General features: G+C 43.6%; 1 protein-coding gene across 3 annotated transcripts in view; it reads right to left on the reverse strand.

Annotated features, from left to right (window-relative positions):
* UNC5C (unc-5 netrin receptor C) overlaps nt 1-20,068 on the reverse strand; it is a 267,227-nt gene that overhangs the window by 31,489 nt on the left and 215,670 nt on the right. For all 3 annotated transcript variants that reach the window (XM_014941264.1, XM_014941257.1, XM_014941251.1), the window contains 3 exons: nt 17,619-17,799; nt 14,011-14,178; nt 12,663-12,827 (listed from right to left, as the gene is read on the reverse strand). In XM_014941264.1, the coding sequence (XP_014796750.1) occupies nt 12,663-12,827; nt 14,011-14,178; nt 17,619-17,799 (514 nt within the window). The remainder of the gene's footprint in view (nt 1-12,662; nt 12,828-14,010; nt 14,179-17,618; nt 17,800-20,068) is intronic.

A 20,068-nucleotide genomic window follows, 5' to 3' on the forward strand; every position in this document is an offset into this window, starting at 1 on the left:
TACGAGAGCAAGAAGAGCTGCTTTTTGATGATGATGTTTTTTCTGAGGCATCATGGGACAGACTATATTGCCTGTAATATCTATTTAAAACTTTATTTCACAGCAATGATTCCAGGCTTAGAATTGCTTTTAGAAATATTATGTTCTTACATTCATTTATTTGGTTCTTTGAGGCAAGTTCCTCTATGTGTACCCTCAACACACGTACTCAATCTTTCAGAATAACTGCTTCCTACTTCTACTAGTGCACTCCAGGTATTGGCCATAAAAAGTCAGGCGAGCAACTTCTGTGGGCTTGAGCGTGTTCTCAGCGAGCCTGGGCAGGTATTTACAGTCCCCTAGTCACTCCCCCCTCACTCCCTAGATGAATGCTGAGGCCCATGTTTAGTCAACCTAAATTTCAGCTACAGCCTTATGCCCAATATTTCCTTTGGCAAGACGTCTCTGGAGACCAAGAGAAGGAAATAACGAGGCACAAGGACAAGGCAGAATTTAGGCTGGCTGCTTCTCCGAACTCTTTTTTGCCTTGTACTCCAATCCCCTGGGAAAGCTGAGGACATCTCCCTGTACTCCATGTGACCCAGCACATGTATCCCCCAGCTCTGCATCACCCACGGAGCTCGAGCTCACCCGCACACAGCCACAAAGGCTGTTCCTCTCTCCTCACACTGCATTTCAGCTGGCAAGTTTTGCATTCAGGTTTTCTGCGTCATTCCTGCCATGTCTGAAGTGATCTAGCAACTGCCACTCAACGGGCACAAAGGAGCGGGTCAGCTGTGGTATTACTGAAAGCATTTCTCCTCCCAGGAAAATCAAAATCTAAATTCACGGCTTTTCAGTAAAGTAAACAAGTGTAGTCCTCAAATACTCTAAAAGAAATGTATCTCATTGCAACCTCTGCATTGACCCTCTTCATCACAAATACTTACATTTGCATCTTACAATTTTGCATAGATTCTCTTAGAGATAACCACCGAGAGCATCCTTGCAGCTACATAAAGGTGACACCAATTTCTTGAACAGAAATGTTTTGTGTTCAAAGGCATGTCTACTAAAACAAGAGGAAGAGGGGAGGATTTCCTTCCAGTAGCCTCACAAACCAACATGCTTAGTAAAGGGAGCTTGATCTTATTCTCCTGTGTGCTGCAAACTGCACCATGCACCCAACTCCAGCCACCTGTGGCTTGCACAAGTGTCTGCAAGCCACACTTTTTCAGCCTGAAAGACATGTGTTTTACACAGAAGGAAGTCATGGCTGAGGTAGAAGGTTTAAGGGCTGTTGAGTGAGATGCCATGCATTTGAGTCATGGGCATGCCATTTTTCAGCTGAGGAACAAGTCACAGCTGAACAACCCGGTGGTAGATGGATAGGTGGCTACTCATGCTGGATGTAAAGTCCTTGCTGAGGTGACAGCACCACACAAGCTAAGCGGCGGTGGTCACACAACCCTGTTTGCTCACAGCATGCAGGCAGGCTTCCCTGGCTGAAGCTAGCAGAGACCTTACCTTGGGTTGACTTTCAGCATCCCAGCAAGCTGGCAACCCCAGCCATCTGGTGGTTAAACACCAGCTCCATTTGCACTTGCAAATGAAGCATGTTTGTTGGAGATCACTCAAACATGGCAACTGCAGATACCTTCTGCCATTTGGACAGGACTTTTTAGAATAAAACTACTTTTACACAATCCTTTGTCATGAAAGAACTCTTCCAAAAGGCAGTGGGCATTGCAGTGGAAGCGGTAAGGGGAAGGCTTCCACCCATGTGCTGGTGGTGGTGGCTGGGCAGGAGACAGCATTATTGCCATGCTCCCAGTGCAAGAGCACAGGTATCGCTTTAGAAAGTTGGCTCTCACCCTGAGATGCCTTCAAACAATGAGAAAAGAAACTTTCATCAGATAATGATGCAAACCTGCTGGGATTAGTAACCGAAATAATGAAGAATGACTTCCCTTCTCTCTTCAAAGTAACTGCAGTGAAGAGAGATCTTTTCTTGTGTCTTTTTTTTTTTTTTTTTTTCCCCTCCGTGTATTAACAGCACTGCTTGGCAAGCACCTGAGGGACTTCTACCAGGATCATCAACACCCCCTCCTTGTATTAACAGCACTGCTTGGCAAGTACCTGAGGGACTTCTACCAGGATCATCAACATTTTTAACGAGGGTGAATTTAGAAAGGTGCCAGTGGGTTTGACTCTGGGAAGGCTGCTGAGGCTGCTGACTCACACGCGGAGCAGCTGGTTTCACAGTGAGCTCCTTGCTTTGAGAAAAAGTAATTTAAGCTTCTTCCTACAGCTTGTTGGGAAATGTACATTTTCAAAGGGGTTTTTGATGTTTTGTTGTGTAACTTACTGCTGGATGAGTAAAATAGTAATAATCATACTTTACACTTGCATAGTCCCTTCTGTTTGAGGCTCTCAGAGGCTTAACCAAAGTGGATATTTATTTCCCTCATTTACAAGCACCTTGCCCTATGTCATACCTGGAGAATCAGTTGGGGGCTCAGGTTAACACCCAGAAACTGCACAACTGTTATTGCATGGTAAATGCATTCATTAAAAAGCCTTTAATTAAGCTGATGTTTCTCAATGCATTCTACTTTCTATTCTACTTTAGGCTTGTAAATACATCTTTTTTTCCCTGTGGAAGTGCTTCTATTGAGTATTAAAGGTGGGCTTTTTTTTTAACTAAGGTAATTACACTAGCACAAATCCTTTGTACAAATGCAGATGTATCATTATAAAGGCGCATTACGTAGGCATTGCCTATTCTCTTTCTATAAAGCATGTGAAATTTAAGCACCTTTCTAATGATGTAACACACTGGGAAAAGGGAAGAAGGGTGAATATGTCAGATTGCACTGGAAAGATAAAGCAAGTCCAATACTGGTATATAGAAAAGACTTCAGCAGGGTTTTTATCAATCTAGTTTAACTTAATTGCAGCACCAGCGGCTCTTACACTGATTTGGGGAATCCTGTCCATTTAACTAAACAGATTTTGAAGCTCATTCAATTAGTTTGGTGCAATTAGCGAAGGCAGATGATCCTCAAATGCTGGAAGCCCAGCCAGAGCATTCTGGTCCCACATGCCTTGCCCTGACCTTCTGGAAACACGTTTGTGCCAGAGACCACGGCAGACCCAAAGGCGGGTCTCAGTGGCCGAGTGGCCTTCAGCGTATCCATGTGTGGGATCATCTGCCACAGGGGTTTAGCTGTGACAAATAATCAGGCTGACCCCTTCTACAGCATGAATTCATCTGACACAATTTGCCCTGAGAGGAGTAGATAAACCTTCTGTCAAGCTGGGGAGAAATGAAACATTTGGGAAGGGAAGAATCTCAAACCTATGAAAGATAATTGTGCAGAGATTATGGCACTGACTCCCTTGAGACTGAAATTGAAATACAGTGTCACCAGTCACCAAAACAACTTTTCTAAGCTCTTTTTTTTTTTTTCCACTGGGGAAGAATCTACCCCTCAGGGGCATATAGACAGACACATGGTACTTACGACTGTGGGCATCCTGAAATCCTGTGTTTGATTTTACCTAGAACACAGGACCCTTGGAATATACTGCCTTGGCCTGTCAACTGACTTATTTTAAAGACAACTTTTATCCCTGTGGGATAAAACACTAGGTCATGACTTCATGCAGAAGGAACTTTGTATCTGGCTCCCTTTTTTGGTCCTTAATAGATTTTGCTAGCTTTCTAGTCATGCTGAATTTGTATTAATGGATATCAATTTTAGAGTGAATTGCTCAGATTATGAAAGCATCTTGCTCGGTTGCTTGCAGAAAATAAAATTTTCCCATAAGAGACAAAGAAAAATTCCCAGTTTTCCAGTTGTATTTTCCCCAGCCATGTTCTCCCTTCTCAGCAAGTAACTAGGTAAGATGGAGGAGTAGCTGAAGGTGATCTCTCTGGGCACTTATTTTCTAGGGCTCATACAGTTTCAGCCACATTTACAAAAATAACGACAATATTTCTGTAAAGGTATTGTTTTATACCATTATCTGCTGAGGTCACAGTCAATGATACATCATATCAAAGTCAGTGAGAGTTGGAGACATTCACTTTCATTTAATAAAGTGAAGATTGCATAAAGCGCGCCGTAACTGCTTGTTTATTTAATGCAGCGTATTTTAATCTGGCACCACTTGCTTCTAATCTATAAATGCTCTTTACCGTCTATGTATCAGTTTCAAAAGGAGCCAGGGTCATGTAATTATGTGGCCCTTTTGAAAGCCTAACCACACCACATGTCCCAGTAACATCCTGTAGCAATGAACTCAACAGGTTAAGCATAATACATTGTAACAGCACTTTCCCCCCTTTTGGCTCCAAAGTCAATGCCCTTAAATTGCCTACAAGAAAAGAAGAGGGCAAGCATTCAACTGCTGCCTTTCTTTCTCTGCTTTCATGGCTTTATCCAGCGTAGTGACAATGAAGTAGGAAAAAGCCCTTGCTGGCAAGAGGCTATGAATCACAGAGCTATGATGGACAGATGAACAGAGACTAATTCGCACATGCAGATGCCTAAAATTGGAAGGAAGCAGTTCTTAGCTGATTTACAGTAGGCTTGTGACATGAGAGTTTACTGGAACAACCCTTGGTTTCTCTGTGACACACACACACATCAGATGAGTTCCATTATTTAATAACTCCAAGCCAGCAAGCTGGCCATTTTTTCCATACCATACCTAATTACCATGAGGAGGTCTCGTTTCAGAATTAATTCAACACCTCCCTTTTTCCCTGGCTCCAGTGGCTCAGAATTTTCTTCAAAATCTTTGAGATTGGCTGAAATTTTCTATACTCAGCCTTAGAAATTATCCTGAAAATTTTGAGTCAAATTGGGTTAAGATCCCTAATTATTATTAAGGCTTCATGTTCACTTTTACATGTTGCTAATGCAGATTTACCACAGGAGAAACATTAACAATAATCTTTGAATTGTAATTGCTGTTAATTGTTTCTTTCCCCTGCTATTTCCCAGGAACTCTAGCACATAAACAAGAAGATGTGATATCTTATGCTTTATCTGTGGTCGCTAAAAATAAAAAATAACTCAACAAACAAAGTCCCTGGAGCTGCAAAAAATTCTCAGACAGCATGTGCCCACCTTCTTCCTGTATTTGCTATATTAAAGAAAGACCTTCATGTCTACAGTAATGATGCTGAAGGTCAGATATGGTATCAGGCATCCCAGAGATAATGCACAGTAATTTATTTTCCTTCTAAAGGACTAATTATTGGCATGTTCAGCGTGGGCTAATAAACAGAGAGCCTGAGGTTTTGTGACTGATTATTTATACTTGGGTATTATCTCACATCTTTCCTTAAGGGGTAGGTTAAATGGGGAGTCTCCCTTGTTCTGTCCTTCAACAGGAGTTTATGATATTCTATAATTAAGATGGCAACTATGTTTTCATTTTAAATTAGATTCCTGACATTGTGTTAACATGGTTAGAAAGGTCTTGCCTGAGTTTAAACATGCATGTGGTCTATATGGGGCTGTGGGAAGATGGAACAGTAGGATAACTTCTTGCTAAAATTTGATGTGGATTAGAATAGGCAATTTTGACATTATGCAATCTTTTACAGTTAAGAACTTTGACCTTTTGGCTAAATCTTATGTCAGTCTTTAGTATCTTAGAAGCACAAACCTTAACGTTGGGTTTGTGATGCATGTTTGACAGGAAAAGTAAACACATGTCTAGCATGGCAATTTGCTAGATTGTGTATTTGCAAATTCCACATTTGCAATGACTCAAGGTTAAATAGGCTTCCCGGGGTCTGCTGTGGTTTGCAACTGTAGCAAGACAAGAGCACACAGGTTACAGGGAGAGCTGAAAGGGGGACAGCACTGAAGAGGGGATGCCTGGCAAACAGCTAGATGAAGGAAGGGACAGCTGGAAGAGGATCTAGAAAGGGGACTGAAACTGTTAGGAGCACTGGAAGAACGGCTCATGGAACACAGGGATGCTCAGTGACATGTACTGAAATCTCTGGCAGGTCTGTGAGCTCTCAGACAAGGTAACTTGTACTCCCTGGCTTAAAACCTCAAACATTTCAGAGACCCCAGAATCAATTGATCAGCTCAACATTCACATCCCAAATTACAGAGATTTCCTTCTCCAACATGAGTTTTCATTTAAGGATGCTGCCAGTGTTTTTGTTAGTCCTTTGGGTAGAATACAGATATAGAAATAGAGGGTGCTGTCTTTAACTCCTGATCCTGTCACTGACTCCCTGATGCTCCTCAGGCTGCTCAAATAACCTTGCTTTGCCTGACACCCTGCCAGGACAGCAAAAATCATGACATATATACCCAACCTTTGTATATGGTAAAGAAAATATAAATACTTATATTGTCACTGTATGGTTAGGTTTTTTTTTCCACGATGAAGTTAATGTGTCAGACTTTATTATAAGGTTCCCTTGTTCATTCATCTGTGTAACTTTTTTTTATTTTTATCAATGTTCAGAGGAATAAGGGAAAATAAAAAAAAACCTCAAGGAATTAAAAAGAATGAAAATTATCGATGGACAAGGTTAGGGTTTTCCTCCTTTCTGCATGGATATAATACTTTTGAATTACTCAAGATTTTTCAAAACAGCTTAGAGATCTCAGAGCCTTTCATTAAAATTAATGTGGAGGTGGCTACTTCTGAACTGACTGGGGCAAGACGGTGATTTCAGTGTCCTGGGTTCTGCTTGTGGCTCTGCCCTACTGTTTTCTCTCAACGCTTTTATCTGCTTTGAGAAGTAGGTTTTCTAGGCAAGAGCTCTCGCTCGGCAGTTGCAGGGAGCCCACCAGAGTGTGGACACTTCTCAGCTGGGGATTTCTCATGTCACTACAATAAAAATAAAGATGAGTGCTAACTCTGAGATGTTTGCATGAACTCCCTCAGCTGCTACACCATTACATAGTAGTTGGGTTAAAAACAGTAAAACACATCTCTTTACTCATAACAAATAACAGTATTGCAGGAAATTTCTTCTAGGAACACCTGAGATGCGTTATTCAAATGAACAAACCTCTCCCCCCTGGCGAGGGCTCAGCAAAACAGGCCAGGTGGCTATATCATTATGCTGACAGACTAAACGTATTGGAAGTTCTCTCTTGACCCACATGCTCTTAATAAAAGGTTTTATTTCATTCCTCTGCACACATGGGCTTCTGTTGCAGTCTCCCTTGAGAGAGCTTTGCTTACCTCCCGGAGGCTGGAAAACATTCCCCTGCTCTATCCACACTACTCCGCTCTGGAGGACCAGAGGTCCTCATCAAACTGCTCTGCCTTGTAATTCTTCCCTGAATGCCTGCTTTCAAAACAAGCCAAAAAGGGAAACAAATGCATCAGAGGTTCTGGCATGTTACATTAAACAAACAGGGCATGTGCAAAATATATGTTTTGGGAAGAAAGAGATTTTAGTATCAGGTTAACCTTGTTTTCTACTCCAGATCTGTGTATAAAGACTGGAAAAGGGCAGCAGTCAACCATTTCCTGCATAAGCATGACAAACTGCATCTTTTTCACTCGCTTAGGCACTATCACTGTGTGAGGGAACCTTATGAACTTCACACCACTTTTCAGACGAGGATTTCAAAGGGCTTGGCAAATATAGATTTGCCTTCATCATTTCACATCAATTCACCCTCAACTAGAAGGCAGCCTTTTTTTTAATCAAGGAATGGAAATACTAGTCTGATAATACCATCTTCACCATGGTATAGGTGCCTTTTTCTCAAGTGGTGTATCCACTATTTGAATTTCCAAGTACTTAAGCTACACACAAGGAGAGAATCAAAGTAACCTGAGAGTTAGTCCAGAGTGTTGTGTGTAACAAGGGGTGAAGACAAGATGTTTTGAATCTTTTCTTCCATTCTTTAAGTGCCAGTAGCACATCTCAGTCTTTTCATGCTCATTTATTTAAATCCAAAAGAACACACTAGATCTGATGATGCCTGGCAATGATAACACAAGTGGAAATTTCCCGTTAGCCCTATTCAGTGATGGAGTTGTATTCCTTATTGTGAGACCACACATAGTGAATAGTTTTTACTACACACAGCAACAGTACTATATATGTAATGGTATAATCCATAGTCCTCAAGCAACAATATGTGCTCCAGTATTACCTTGCTGCTCTAAGATACCTAGCCATGTGTTTTGAAAAAAATGTAAAGTACAACTTAGCCAGCCTTTTATAAAAAGGCCACAGTGGTCTATTAAAGCTGGGAGTGAGCTGAGGAAGGGACACTGGTTGCCTCCTTCTGACCTTGCTTCTGCCAACCCTGCACATCAACAAGCACAACTTCAGAAAAGACCAACAACTGTACCAGCATGGACAGGCACCAACCTCATGCCTACAGACTTCCTGCATTTATTTTTTCAGGACTGGGCAAATGCAGATATGAACACTGTCACTTCAGATCCTCAACAGACAGGACGCAGGTGACATGCTCTGTAATAAGCCTTCACATCACATCTCATGTAATAAGCCTTCAACAATAACCATGCAACACAGCTAACTCCCTTCATAGGTTGCCCATCTCTTCCCGATTGCCATCAGCATTTTACACATAATGCAAAGGAGAATTTGGCCAGCGACTTTTAGCACCTGTTTGGTACCACACAGGTGACACATAATGCAAAGCAGAATTTGGCCCGCCAGTGACTTTTAGCATCTGTTTGGTACCACACAGGTGACCTCACGAGTCATTCCAGACTGGGCCCAGCCAAACTCTTCCCCTTGCATGTTGCTTTAACCAGACCTGTGATCTAGCGAAGGGAACCGCTTGTGCTGAAGTCTGCGCCAGCAAAACTCTTCCCCTTGTATGTTGCTTTAACCAGACCTGTGATCTAGTGAAGGGAACCGCTTGTGCTGAAGTCTGCGCCAGCAGCGGAGTGCCTTGCTTTCTTAGTACCCACACAGAACACCCACAAAAGTCATTAGGTGGGATGAGTGGAGGACTAATTGCAGTATTTCAGTTTATAGTGATCCCCTGCGAGATACAGTGCGTGCCTTTAAAAGTGTTGTTCCTTGCACTGAAGTATTTACCACAGTACTCATACTTCAAACGGGAAATAATGCAACTATAGAGGCAATAATGCAACTAGCGTGGGTGGTAACCAGCCAATTCTTTTTTACACCTACAGCGTATTTTGTTCCAGAAGATCATATTAATGCTATTACGGGAATTATGAAATTGTTATAATGGGCCCTGCTAGGTAATATTGTGTATTTGGAAACTTAAAATAGCAATGACCGCCCTAAATTTTCACTACAGCTCCTTTTCTTCTGCAGTTCAGCCTGCTGTCTCTCTGCAGGCTCTCTACTTTAATGACTGTTCATCCTTTCATGTTAACAGAAAAACACTAACTACCGGATAAGGGAGTGTATGTGTGTACTAGCAAGATCATTAGTCCAAATAAACGTGACAACAGAGTTGCACAAGTAATGCCACAGTTAGTGGTAAGCACAAACTACAGCTTTGGGTGTAAAATACTGTAATTACAAGGGATGGAGAACACTCCACAGTTTTTATCCCCACAGAAATCGATAGTGGTGCAGACTGCTGCTCTTTGCTGGAGCAGGGGCAGTCTGATGAAAGAGCTTATTGATTTATCCAGCTGATGCTACTGTAGTGAATTATAGACTGGAAGAGAAAGGGCTTGTAAATTAGACTCATTCAATCCAACATTTTCCAGGATGTCTTTATGTAGAGCTATACGGAGATATATATTTACAAGCACGTTTTTGTCAAAGCAACAACCTACTGACTTCTGGTAAGAGGGTCTGTCTACTAATTCATTGACCTCAATGGTCAATGACCCATGGTGCTAAAGTCAACCTTCAAGCTCTCACTTTGATTGACACTAAGGAGGAAGCGCCAGGGCACCTAGGAGCAGGATTTGGCTATGGTGCAGATAAGCAGCTGGCCAACACACAGAACTATAGAATCATGGAATCACAGAATGGTTCTGGTTGAAAGGGACCTTAGAGATCATCGAGTTCCAACCCCCCTGCCATGGGCAGGGACACTTCCCACCAGGTTGCTCAAAGCCCCATCCAGCCTGGTCTTGAACACTTCCAAGGATGGGGTATCCATAACTTCTCTGGGCAACCTGTTCCAGGGCCTCAGCACCCTCACAGTAAAAAATTTCTTCCCAGTATCTAAACTTCACCTCTTTCAGTTTAAAACAATTACTCCTCCTATCACTCCACTCCTTGATAAAGAGTCCGTTACTCCTCGTCCTATCACTCCACTCCTTGATAAAGAGTCCCTCCCCATCTCTCCTGTAGGCCCCTTTAGGTACTCGAAGGCTGCTTCTCATCTCCAGGCTGAACAACCCCAACTCTCTCAGCCTGTTCTCATAGCATAGGTGCTCCAGCCCTCTCATCATCACCCAGAGGCTACAGTTCCAGAGGGAAGGTGGCTGTGGCTCTCTCCATGACACCTGTGCCGTGCCAGACCCACTGGCATGAAGGTGTTGGATAAGTCTGCTGTGAATCTACAGCTCCCCAGGCTAGGAGAAATGTCAGTTTCAGGCCAGTCCCCAGCAGCCTCAAATAATGTGCAAAGAGGCATGATGTTTTAGGAATTAAAGAAGTCCTGTGTTTCTTCCTAGCTCAACAGGCAGATTTGCTACGAATCTAAATCCAGACCAGAAAAAAACATAAGTGTTCAGATTGGTTTTAAACTAAAAAGAATTAAAGAAAAAGGGAGAGACGGAGAGAGAGAACAGCAGGCAAACTGCCACCAAGTACAGCAAATCAATCTTCTCAGCAGTGATGGATCAGGGAGCAGCAACGTAAGTTTTACAGGTATATGAAACCCCACGAGTATAAAGACACTATTAAAACACTGCCATTAAATTCCAACACTGAAGGATGATCACAGCCCCTGGAGCCAAGCAGGTCAATATGTGACTGTATATTTTTCATTACCATTTTTTATATACATATATATGAAGCTGAATAGGATTCACAACAACCTCACCCTCTCTCTCGCTGAAGGCCTCTGCTTTATACTCAGCATCCACTTTCACAAATAAAATGCAATATACCATCAACAGATAAATGAGATCCCTGCAGGGCTTTTATTCTTCCATACCATTATATCTACTTTTCCACAAGATTTCTGCTTAAATGGCTCTCTTTATGCACATACACAAAGATGACATACACCTGCCTAAATATAATCTGATAGCAAAGAGCTCTTCTGTACGGAGAAATGTATCTTTTCTTCCCAATTTACCATAATGACTTATTCACATTGCTGGAGCTAGGGTTATGTTAGCCTCTCCACTATAAAAGTCACCGAGATGTTATACGTAAGATATGGCTGGATTTTTACTTTTTTTCTATCTTTAGAAAAGAAAAAGAAGAGCCCTGAATCCCACCTTTCTGGCTTCCCCATAAAAGCAAACGTTTTGAGGAATTACAGCTTTATAGGCTGCTGACACTGACTAATAATTTTTAATGTCATGAAAGTGTTTGTGTGAGCCACTCTGAAGAAGCCTTTGTTGGGGTGGGAAACCTCAAGAATAAATGGCCACGCTATGCCACAGGGCAGCTCAGAGATCGCTGCCAGCACAGTAGCCACCTATATGACACTTATTCAAGAAGTGGACCTGTGTATTAGTAGTGTCACTTCTCTGTTGTTGTGACTGTCAGACAAAAGTAACCTGCCTCAGAGAATAAAAATTCCTGACTGCTTTTTCATGAGAGAACTCAAAGCATTTTATCATCTGGACATGTAGATACCAGGCAGCTGTAGCCACAACTCTTCAGACAAAAGAGAGCTGAGGCTTGACAGAGAAGTACTGCAGAGAGATAGAATGAAGAAACAGGAGAGGATGTGAGGATTTTGGCTCGGGTTATTGTGGTAACGAAATGTGAACGGAAATTTCAATGCATTAGCAGAACAGCGAAGACCTCGTTTTTGAGAAGGGATGGAGTGCAGAGCAGACTAATTGCTCATTATATGTCAGAATCACTCTAGAAGCCCACTTTTCTTTACTTCTTGCTCTTATAACTCACAAAGGCAGGACCATGGTGTGAACAGACTTCAGTGCTAGAGTTGATCTTCATGAGGCTGCAGCATGCTGGTAATTATATATGAAGTTTGCATAGGCACTGCATAGATACAGGATACCTCCTTCTACTACAGGGCACCCCAAATTCAAAAAGGAGCATAACTACTATACGTAGAAACGCATACACTCACCATTCTTGACAGTAAGAAGCCCCAAGCTGATCTGCTTTGCCAAGTTTACTCTTTTGAAAATGCTGGCTTTGCCTTAAACTCTAGTTTTCATTTGCACTGTCATAAGACTCACTGCCAAGCTTCCCCAGACAGATGCTGAGCCAGTATTGGAGAGAAGGGCTGTCTGGTGGGGATGGCAGAGGGGAGAGGATTCTGTTATTAGACTTTAATTCTTCACTGCTAAGCTTCATAAATGTTAGACAGCATTACATTAATCTTCAGGGAGGAAGAGTGAGGTGTCCGGTGTGGTGAGAAGTGGATCAACCCATTTCTCCATCCTAGAAATGATTCCCCGACTTTAGGTCATGGATGCTGATCCATGGCTATTGTAGGTTTTCCTATGGCCACATACAATCCCAACCCCCGAGGTGACACAGCGGGACTTACCCTGCATGCAGAGCCCGTCGGTGCAGTTCTTGGACTGCAGCACCAGCCCCTCGCAGTCCTTCCCCCCGTTCTTGGGTGCCGGGGCCGTGCACTCCCTCCGGCGCCAGTGGGTACACTCCGTGCCGCAGGTGGACCACTTGCTCCAGGACGTCCACTTGCCATCCACTGAGACAAGGAAAGGACATGACCTGTTAGGGGGTACATAGAAGCAAGACCAAGTGCCCCGTCCCTCCCAACAGTGCAGAAGGATCACCAGTCTGCTCTTCTTAAAGTCCTCTTTCTGGCCTGTAAATCCACATTCACTCTCTCTCTCTCCTTTCTCTCTGTCCCAGCCACACTTCTGCTCTTTTCTTTCCTTGTCCATAGTTCATCTGTGCTCAAAGTGTACAAGAAAATGAACAAGCAAGGAACCTTTTTTTTTGGCATTTTTTAAACACAGAGGTTAAAGATAAACTAGGACAGAAATTCTTCTTTAGTAGGAAGACATTTAATGTTAAATATTTTTCCATTAAAAGAAACGTCTAGAGGCACTGATCTATTTCACGTGAGCAGAATCAGGGATGTGTTTAGCACCTTCCCAAGTCCCACAAATGATTTTTAAAAGCACTGAACAGCCGAAAAACAAACTATGAAATAGTTCCAGCGACACAGCCTGAGTCAGGAGTCTGTCACTTGGAATAGTGACTAGAGATGAAAACAGCTCTTCAAATTCCACCCACCACTAAGACCCGCAGTTGGATGGCCAAGCTTCACAAGCTGAAGACAATCCTACTGCCATCCACTTGAGTGGGACTGCAGATGTAGAGAAGCACTGGAAAAAAGGACAGATGGCACAACTTCTGTCTTGAAACAAATTTTGTATTTCTCAGAAGTTTAAATCTAAATATCTTTTAACCGTATGCATATACATCTCTTTCCAATATAAATGTCTTTGTATCTGAAGTCAGGTAAACATGTGCCTCAAATTTAACATCCACACCCCAGATGCTCCACTTGCTGTGACAGCTGGACATATTCACATCATAATTGCTTTCTATATTCAAATTCCAGTCCTTTTCCAGTGCTTTCAACCTTTATCTCCTACAATTTGAAGCTTTGAATGTCCCCCCAAATCCCTTGAATTACCAGGGCTGAGACACAGGTGAAAGCTGCGTGCAAAAATAGGTCTGAATCCTCTGCTGCTTGATATAACATGCTCACTATTTTATCTACTTACATAACATAATTTCATATTCATTCACTGAAATTTTGGATTTATTAATAAAGAGAAGGAGGCTTTTGTAACTAATAGCCTTCTCCCAAAATGAACAAACTGTTTATCTAGGGCTATGTACTGTTCATACTGAACCTGGACACAGAGTGGTGCAAGCTATTTTCTGAACGCTTTGGCCCTCGCAGAAGGCCCCGCCGTTGAGAGGGGCAGGATTGGTGCAGGTCCTCGTGCGCTTCTGAAAGCCTCTCCCACACCGGCTGTTACACACTGACCACTCCGTCCAAGTAGACCAGCCTCCATTCACTGAAAAGCAAGAGAGAAAGAGTATGATCGCATAAGTAAGCCACCCTGGTCAGCCCAAAGGCATCTGTGGCTCTGTGTCGTGCTGCCTCCAACAGCAGTCACAAGGGATGGCTGGAAAGAGCATGAGAAGCAACACTGAAGAGACACAAACCCGTGTCTCCAGCGTAGGGAACGTACAGCACGCCAAAAGCCATCCTACAAATCGAAAAAATGCTGACGCCGAACCGAAAACAGCACTTGATGCCTATTAGGGCTGGCAGGTGACCTGCCTTCTCCTGAACACCAACCTGACCCAGCGCTGAGCACCTGGTGGTGTGCGAACAGCCAAAATCCCTGTGGGTACAGAGAGCACCATCAGCTCTGCCAGACAGAAGCCTACGCTCTGAAAGCTGCACCGTTTTCCAAAGGGAGGTAACCTGCACTCCCAGAGGTACCCACCATCTATGCATGCTGAGAGACTCCCATGTTTTGACTAGAAATTGATAATTTTCTTTCCCTTTCTTTCCAGAAGGTGATTCCAGCATGCCAGGGCAACCTCACCCCTCTGTGGGCACAGCTGGTGTGTATGAATGTCCCAGCACTTCCATAACAGATATTTAAACTGCTTAGAGTGAACTCTCGCTAAACACATTTTTGGTTTTGGACTTTCGGAATGGACACAGCTGGTGTCTATGAATGTCCCAGCACTTCCGTAACAGATATTTAAGCTGCTTAGAGTGAACTCTCACTAAACACATTTTTGGTTTTGGACTTTCGGAAGAAATTTATCTTTGGGAAGATATTTATGCTAACTCTCTTCTTCACCCACCTCAGTTTCTGGGATGGAATGGATGGATGAAGAAGGACCTGCGCTGCACTATGTAATAATGTCATTGCCAGGGTATGGATAACACAGTAACTGCTCAGATTCCCCAATCCCCAAATGTTTGTGATAATGACACATCCTTAAGCAGCTTTGGTAACAAAACCCACAAAAACAGCTGGTCCCCTACATACATGTCTCGTCCCCAACATTTGTGATAATGACACATCCTCAAGCAGCTTTGGTAACAAAACCCATAAAAACAGCTGGTCCCCTACATACATGTCTCTCGACTGCACTGTTGAAAAAAAATGCTGTATATGTATGAGGGAGAGTGTCAGTATGCAGACATCTTTATGTTTCTGCATTCATCACAGTTACAAAACAGTGCTCTTCATGGTCCATCCCTCAATATCACAAACACGGCTAATCAGCTCAATTCAGTCGGTTTTCTATAAAAACTGAACTAAAAGGCCCTCATTGTAACTTCAGGGAAACAACTGCTTACAATTAAATCTAAATGCCACCCTGAATATGAAATGAATATTAGGGATAATGATAGGGATTTTTTCCTACTTGTCTATCCTATAATTAAGCTGATTGTGAGGAACACCAGGACAGTCAGCTGGCACATTATCAGAGCAGGTTTTGTTCTGGTGGATACTCCTGCCTGGGATGCGTTGGGGCAGCAACTTTGCAGGCGCAAAGGCTCGGACTGGTGTGGCAGAGCTGCAGCACAACACGGCCTGGAAGAGACCCCAGGAGGGCATTTCATCTGGCCCCTCCCCAGCCAAAGCACAGCCAACCTCAATACTGGATCAGGGCTGTGGATGCAGACACAGAATAATGTTATCCCATGCTTTGTACTCCTCTGATGTTTATTTGTAGGCAAATTGTGTGCCTATATACTGCAGCCCCAGAGTGCTTTGCTACTTTGCCCCTGACATCAGAGTATGTTTTGATAGTAGACACCAAAAATAAGCTTATTTAAAGAGATGGAAGGAGCTGGATGATTGTGCTGAGCTCTGACACTCTTACCAGTACCTGGAACCATAAACTTCTCTTCGGTTTTACTCATTTCTGAAAAATGTCACTAAGAACATGAAATGCATTGATAGAAACAATGCCTTGGATGCTCCTGCTGGAGGAAGCACCCTCAGGGCTCCTTGCTGCATCCAGCCGGTACGTGTTATGGCAAGAGGAGCAGCCACCTTCTCTTCAATGAGGCAACTGGCTGTTTGCGTAGGTTCCTCCTTTAACACTGCTGTCTGTCACCAATAAGCCAAGCCACCAGACCCATACTTCTGATTATTTTTGGTTATGAACACTGAGTGCAGTCCCTGCATATGTCTGCAAGTCCTTCATACGGCTGCAATCCTGGATGCTGAATGCAGTACGTGTTGCATACAGGCATTTTGCATTTCCCTCCTGCCCCACCACTTGCTTTGAGTGCACGTCCATCAACACGCAGCAGGACAACGGTGTCAGTATGCAGACATCTTTATGTTTCTGCATTCATCACAGTTACAAAACAGTGCTCTTCATGGTCCATCCCTCAATATCACAAACACGGCTAATCAGCTCAATTCAGTCGGTTTTCTATAAAAACTGAACTAAAAGGCCCTCATTGTAACTTCAGGGAAACAACTGCTTACAATTAAATCTAAATGCCACCCTGAATATGAAATGAATATTAGGGATAATGATAGGGATTTTTTCCTACTTGTCTATCCTATAATTAAGCTGATTGTGAGGAACACCAGGACAGTCAGCTGGCACATTATCAGAGCAGGTTTTGTTCTGGTGGATACTCCTGCCTGGGATGCGTTGGGGCAGCAACTTTGCAGGCGCAAAGGCTCGGACTGGTGTGGCAGAGCTGCAGCACAACACGGCCTGGAAGAGACCCCAGGAGGGCATTTCATCTGGCCCCTCCCCAGCCAAAGCACAGCCAACCTCAATACTGGATCAGGGCTGTGGATGCAGACACAGAATAATGTTATCCCATGCTTTGTACTCCTCTGATGTTTATTTGTAGGCAAATTGTGTGCCTATATACTGCAGCCCCAGAGTGCTTTGCTACTTTGCCCCTGACATCAGAGTATGTTTTGATAGTAGACACCAAAAATAAGCTTATTTAAAGAGATGGAAGGAGCTGGATGATTGTGCTGAGCTCTGACACTCTTACCAGTACCTGGAACCATAAACTTCTCTTCGGTTTTACTCATTTCTGAAAAATGTCACTAAGAACATGAAATGCATTGATAGAAACAATGCCTTGGATGCTCCTGCTGGAGGAAGCACCCTCAGGGCTCCTTGCTGCATCCAGCCGGTACGTGTTATGGCAAGAGGAGCAGCCACCTTCTCTTCAATGAGGCAACTGGCTGTTTGCGTAGGTTCCTCCTTTAACACTGCTGTCTGTCACCAATAAGCCAAGCCACCAGACCCATACTTCTGATTATTTTTGGTTATGAACACTGAGTGCAGTCCCTGCATATGTCTGCAAGTCCTTCATACGGCTGCAATCCTGGATGCTGAATGCAGTACGTGTTGCATACAGGCATTTTGCATTTCCCTCCTGCCCCACCACTTGCTTTGAGTGCACGTCCATCAACACGCAGCAGGACAACGCATCACTTACCATAGACAATCACAGTGGCTGTGGTGCTTTTCCTTTTGGCCACAATGTTTTTGGCAACACAAGTATAATTGGCCGTGTCAGAAAGCCGGGCTTGCTTGATGATCAGGTTGTGATCGATGGTGATGTAAAAATTTCTGTCTTCCACAGGATCAATCACCTCTTCGTTCTTCAGCCACTCCACCTTGGGGTTTCAAAGAGCCAGAGGACAGGCAGTGAGTCAGCACCAGGTCACACCACAATGGGCACAGTATTTCTGACTATAATGCTCATCCCAGAAGGTGCTGGGAGTCAAGGCACATCATGAAGGACTCACCTGATGCATGCTGCCAACTGAAATAAAACACCACAGCAGAAACACAGGAGAACACCCTTCACGCCCACCCTTTCCTTCAGGTCCCGTTCCCTCCCACCTGTCCTGCCTTGAAAACATCAATGCCTTTTCAAAGGCTGCCAGCTACCGTACAGAGAAAAGTAGCTCATCTCTGCTTTCAGGGTCTGAGGCAAGGGATAAGGAAGGGGTGATACCTTAGGACCATGGTTACAAACAGAAAATTCCCTTACAACATCAGAAACCCTAAAATAGTGGAGATCTCACCCATTCTTTTGGACATCCTCTCTAATTAGGCTGTTAATAATGCAATAACCTTGCATGTACCTGCCCTGGGTCTAACAAAATGAGGCCCTATACTGGAGTAGGTCACACTAACAAATTACAAACACGCCAATGTTTTTTAAGTATTGATGTGCTCACATATACATGCACGTTATTGTTTTGCTGCAATCACAATTAAACAAAATACAGACAGTTACCAAGGAAATAGAGAATCACAAAGCACATCAGTGCTTATTTTTCCCTTCTCTTTATGTAAGCTATATTTTATTTTAATAAAGCGTAATTTCCTTGGTTACACAGAAAAATATTTTCATATGTGATTTTTAATCTAGACAATGTTCTCTTTATTGCCTTCCTAAAGAAACACCCTATTATATCCCAGCTGACTGCTGTGAGCCACCCTAATATAATTTGGCTGCAAACCTAGTAGCTTGTTTTCATTTGAACTGAGCCTGCTCTGAAGGACAGAACTGGGGCCCTGGATGGATCAAAGCCAGGCCTTCATGTCACTGGATCACTTCAGCTTGAGGCCAGGATTTAATTAAAGAAGGAAAACATAAACACAATCAACCCACTGGACCCACAAGGTGCTAACTGCCAAGAATTCACTTCTCCAAAGACATTTGAGGAACTGCCCGAGCACTGACATACCCCCAAACCATCGGAGAACCTGCTCCCCTGCCCCGAGACAGTGGTACAGACTGTCCCAAGCCATGGGGACACCACTGGTGGCCTCTCCCTGTCTTAAACACAGAGGCCTCAATTCATCCCAGATAGAGAGACAGTGCAATGCTGCAAGGCCAGCGCTGGTGGACGTGTGCTTGGTTGGATTCCAGCTGCCCACCACCCTCTCCCCATCTTCAGCCCTACTTTAAGCAGCTCCAGTTCCCCTAACCCCAGTTTGGGCAGATGTGCATCAGGTGTGAGTGGCTTCCAAAGATGCTCGCTTTACCGAACGCAAAGCCACTCCGCCAAGGAAGGTTTGATTGAATTTCTCCTCTCCCACAGCAGATCCCTGCAGCGTGGGGTAGCCTCACAACTACAGATACTTTATAGCTTAAAGCTGGTGGTGCAAGAAGGGCTGTGGAAATGGGTATGTGCGTCTGCAAGGAACAGGGGAGGAAGAAAAAAAAGACGTAAAACTTTGCAAGCTGTGTTTCTGTCACTACAACATTCGTGTTTTACCATAGAAGATACAAGCTCTTAGACAATAACCTGGCTTTCCTTGCCAGGATGACTACAATTGTTCTTCCTCCTTTCATCAATGCTAGTAGGTGCCATGTATAATCAAGGCAGACAGATTCCTGTTCAGTCAATGACAATATTCAGTTCCTTCCTCACTCACAGGTCAAGTCTGCATGTGTCCCAGACTAAAACAAGTCAGGAGCCCACCTCTCCTCCAGAGGTAGGCTGCCACTTAACCCCTGCCTCTCACAGAAACAAAACATCTTCCTTGGGTTTTAATAGCATTATTAATTTCTGGGATGAAGCACAAACCTGTGTCAGGACTTCAAGAGGTGCTACACACACTGCCACAACTGTGTGGCTCCAGCACCTTCCCCGTACTCTGCACATTGAGGACATCAGGCTGTCATTGAGGACAGGACTACAGTCATCCCATGGTCTAAGGCTCAGTCCAAAATATTTCTGGTATGCCCATCCGAGCACACACACACTAGCAGCCCTCGGCGCTACGCAGGGCTCCACGCTCAAGCATGAGGTTCTCTCCTTCCAGCACTCTGCAACACTTTCTCTCTCCACAAAAACACACACATACATATTCAGTCTGGGTCTCAGCTGATTAGACAAAATTAAAGCTATGAGCATTAAATTCCCT

The sequence above is a fragment of the Calidris pugnax genome, unplaced genomic scaffold (assembly GCF_001431845.1).
Source record: "Calidris pugnax isolate Ruff unplaced genomic scaffold, ASM143184v1 scaffold34, whole genome shotgun sequence".
In the NCBI taxonomy this organism is placed as follows: domain Eukaryota; kingdom Metazoa; phylum Chordata; class Aves; order Charadriiformes; family Scolopacidae; genus Calidris; species Calidris pugnax.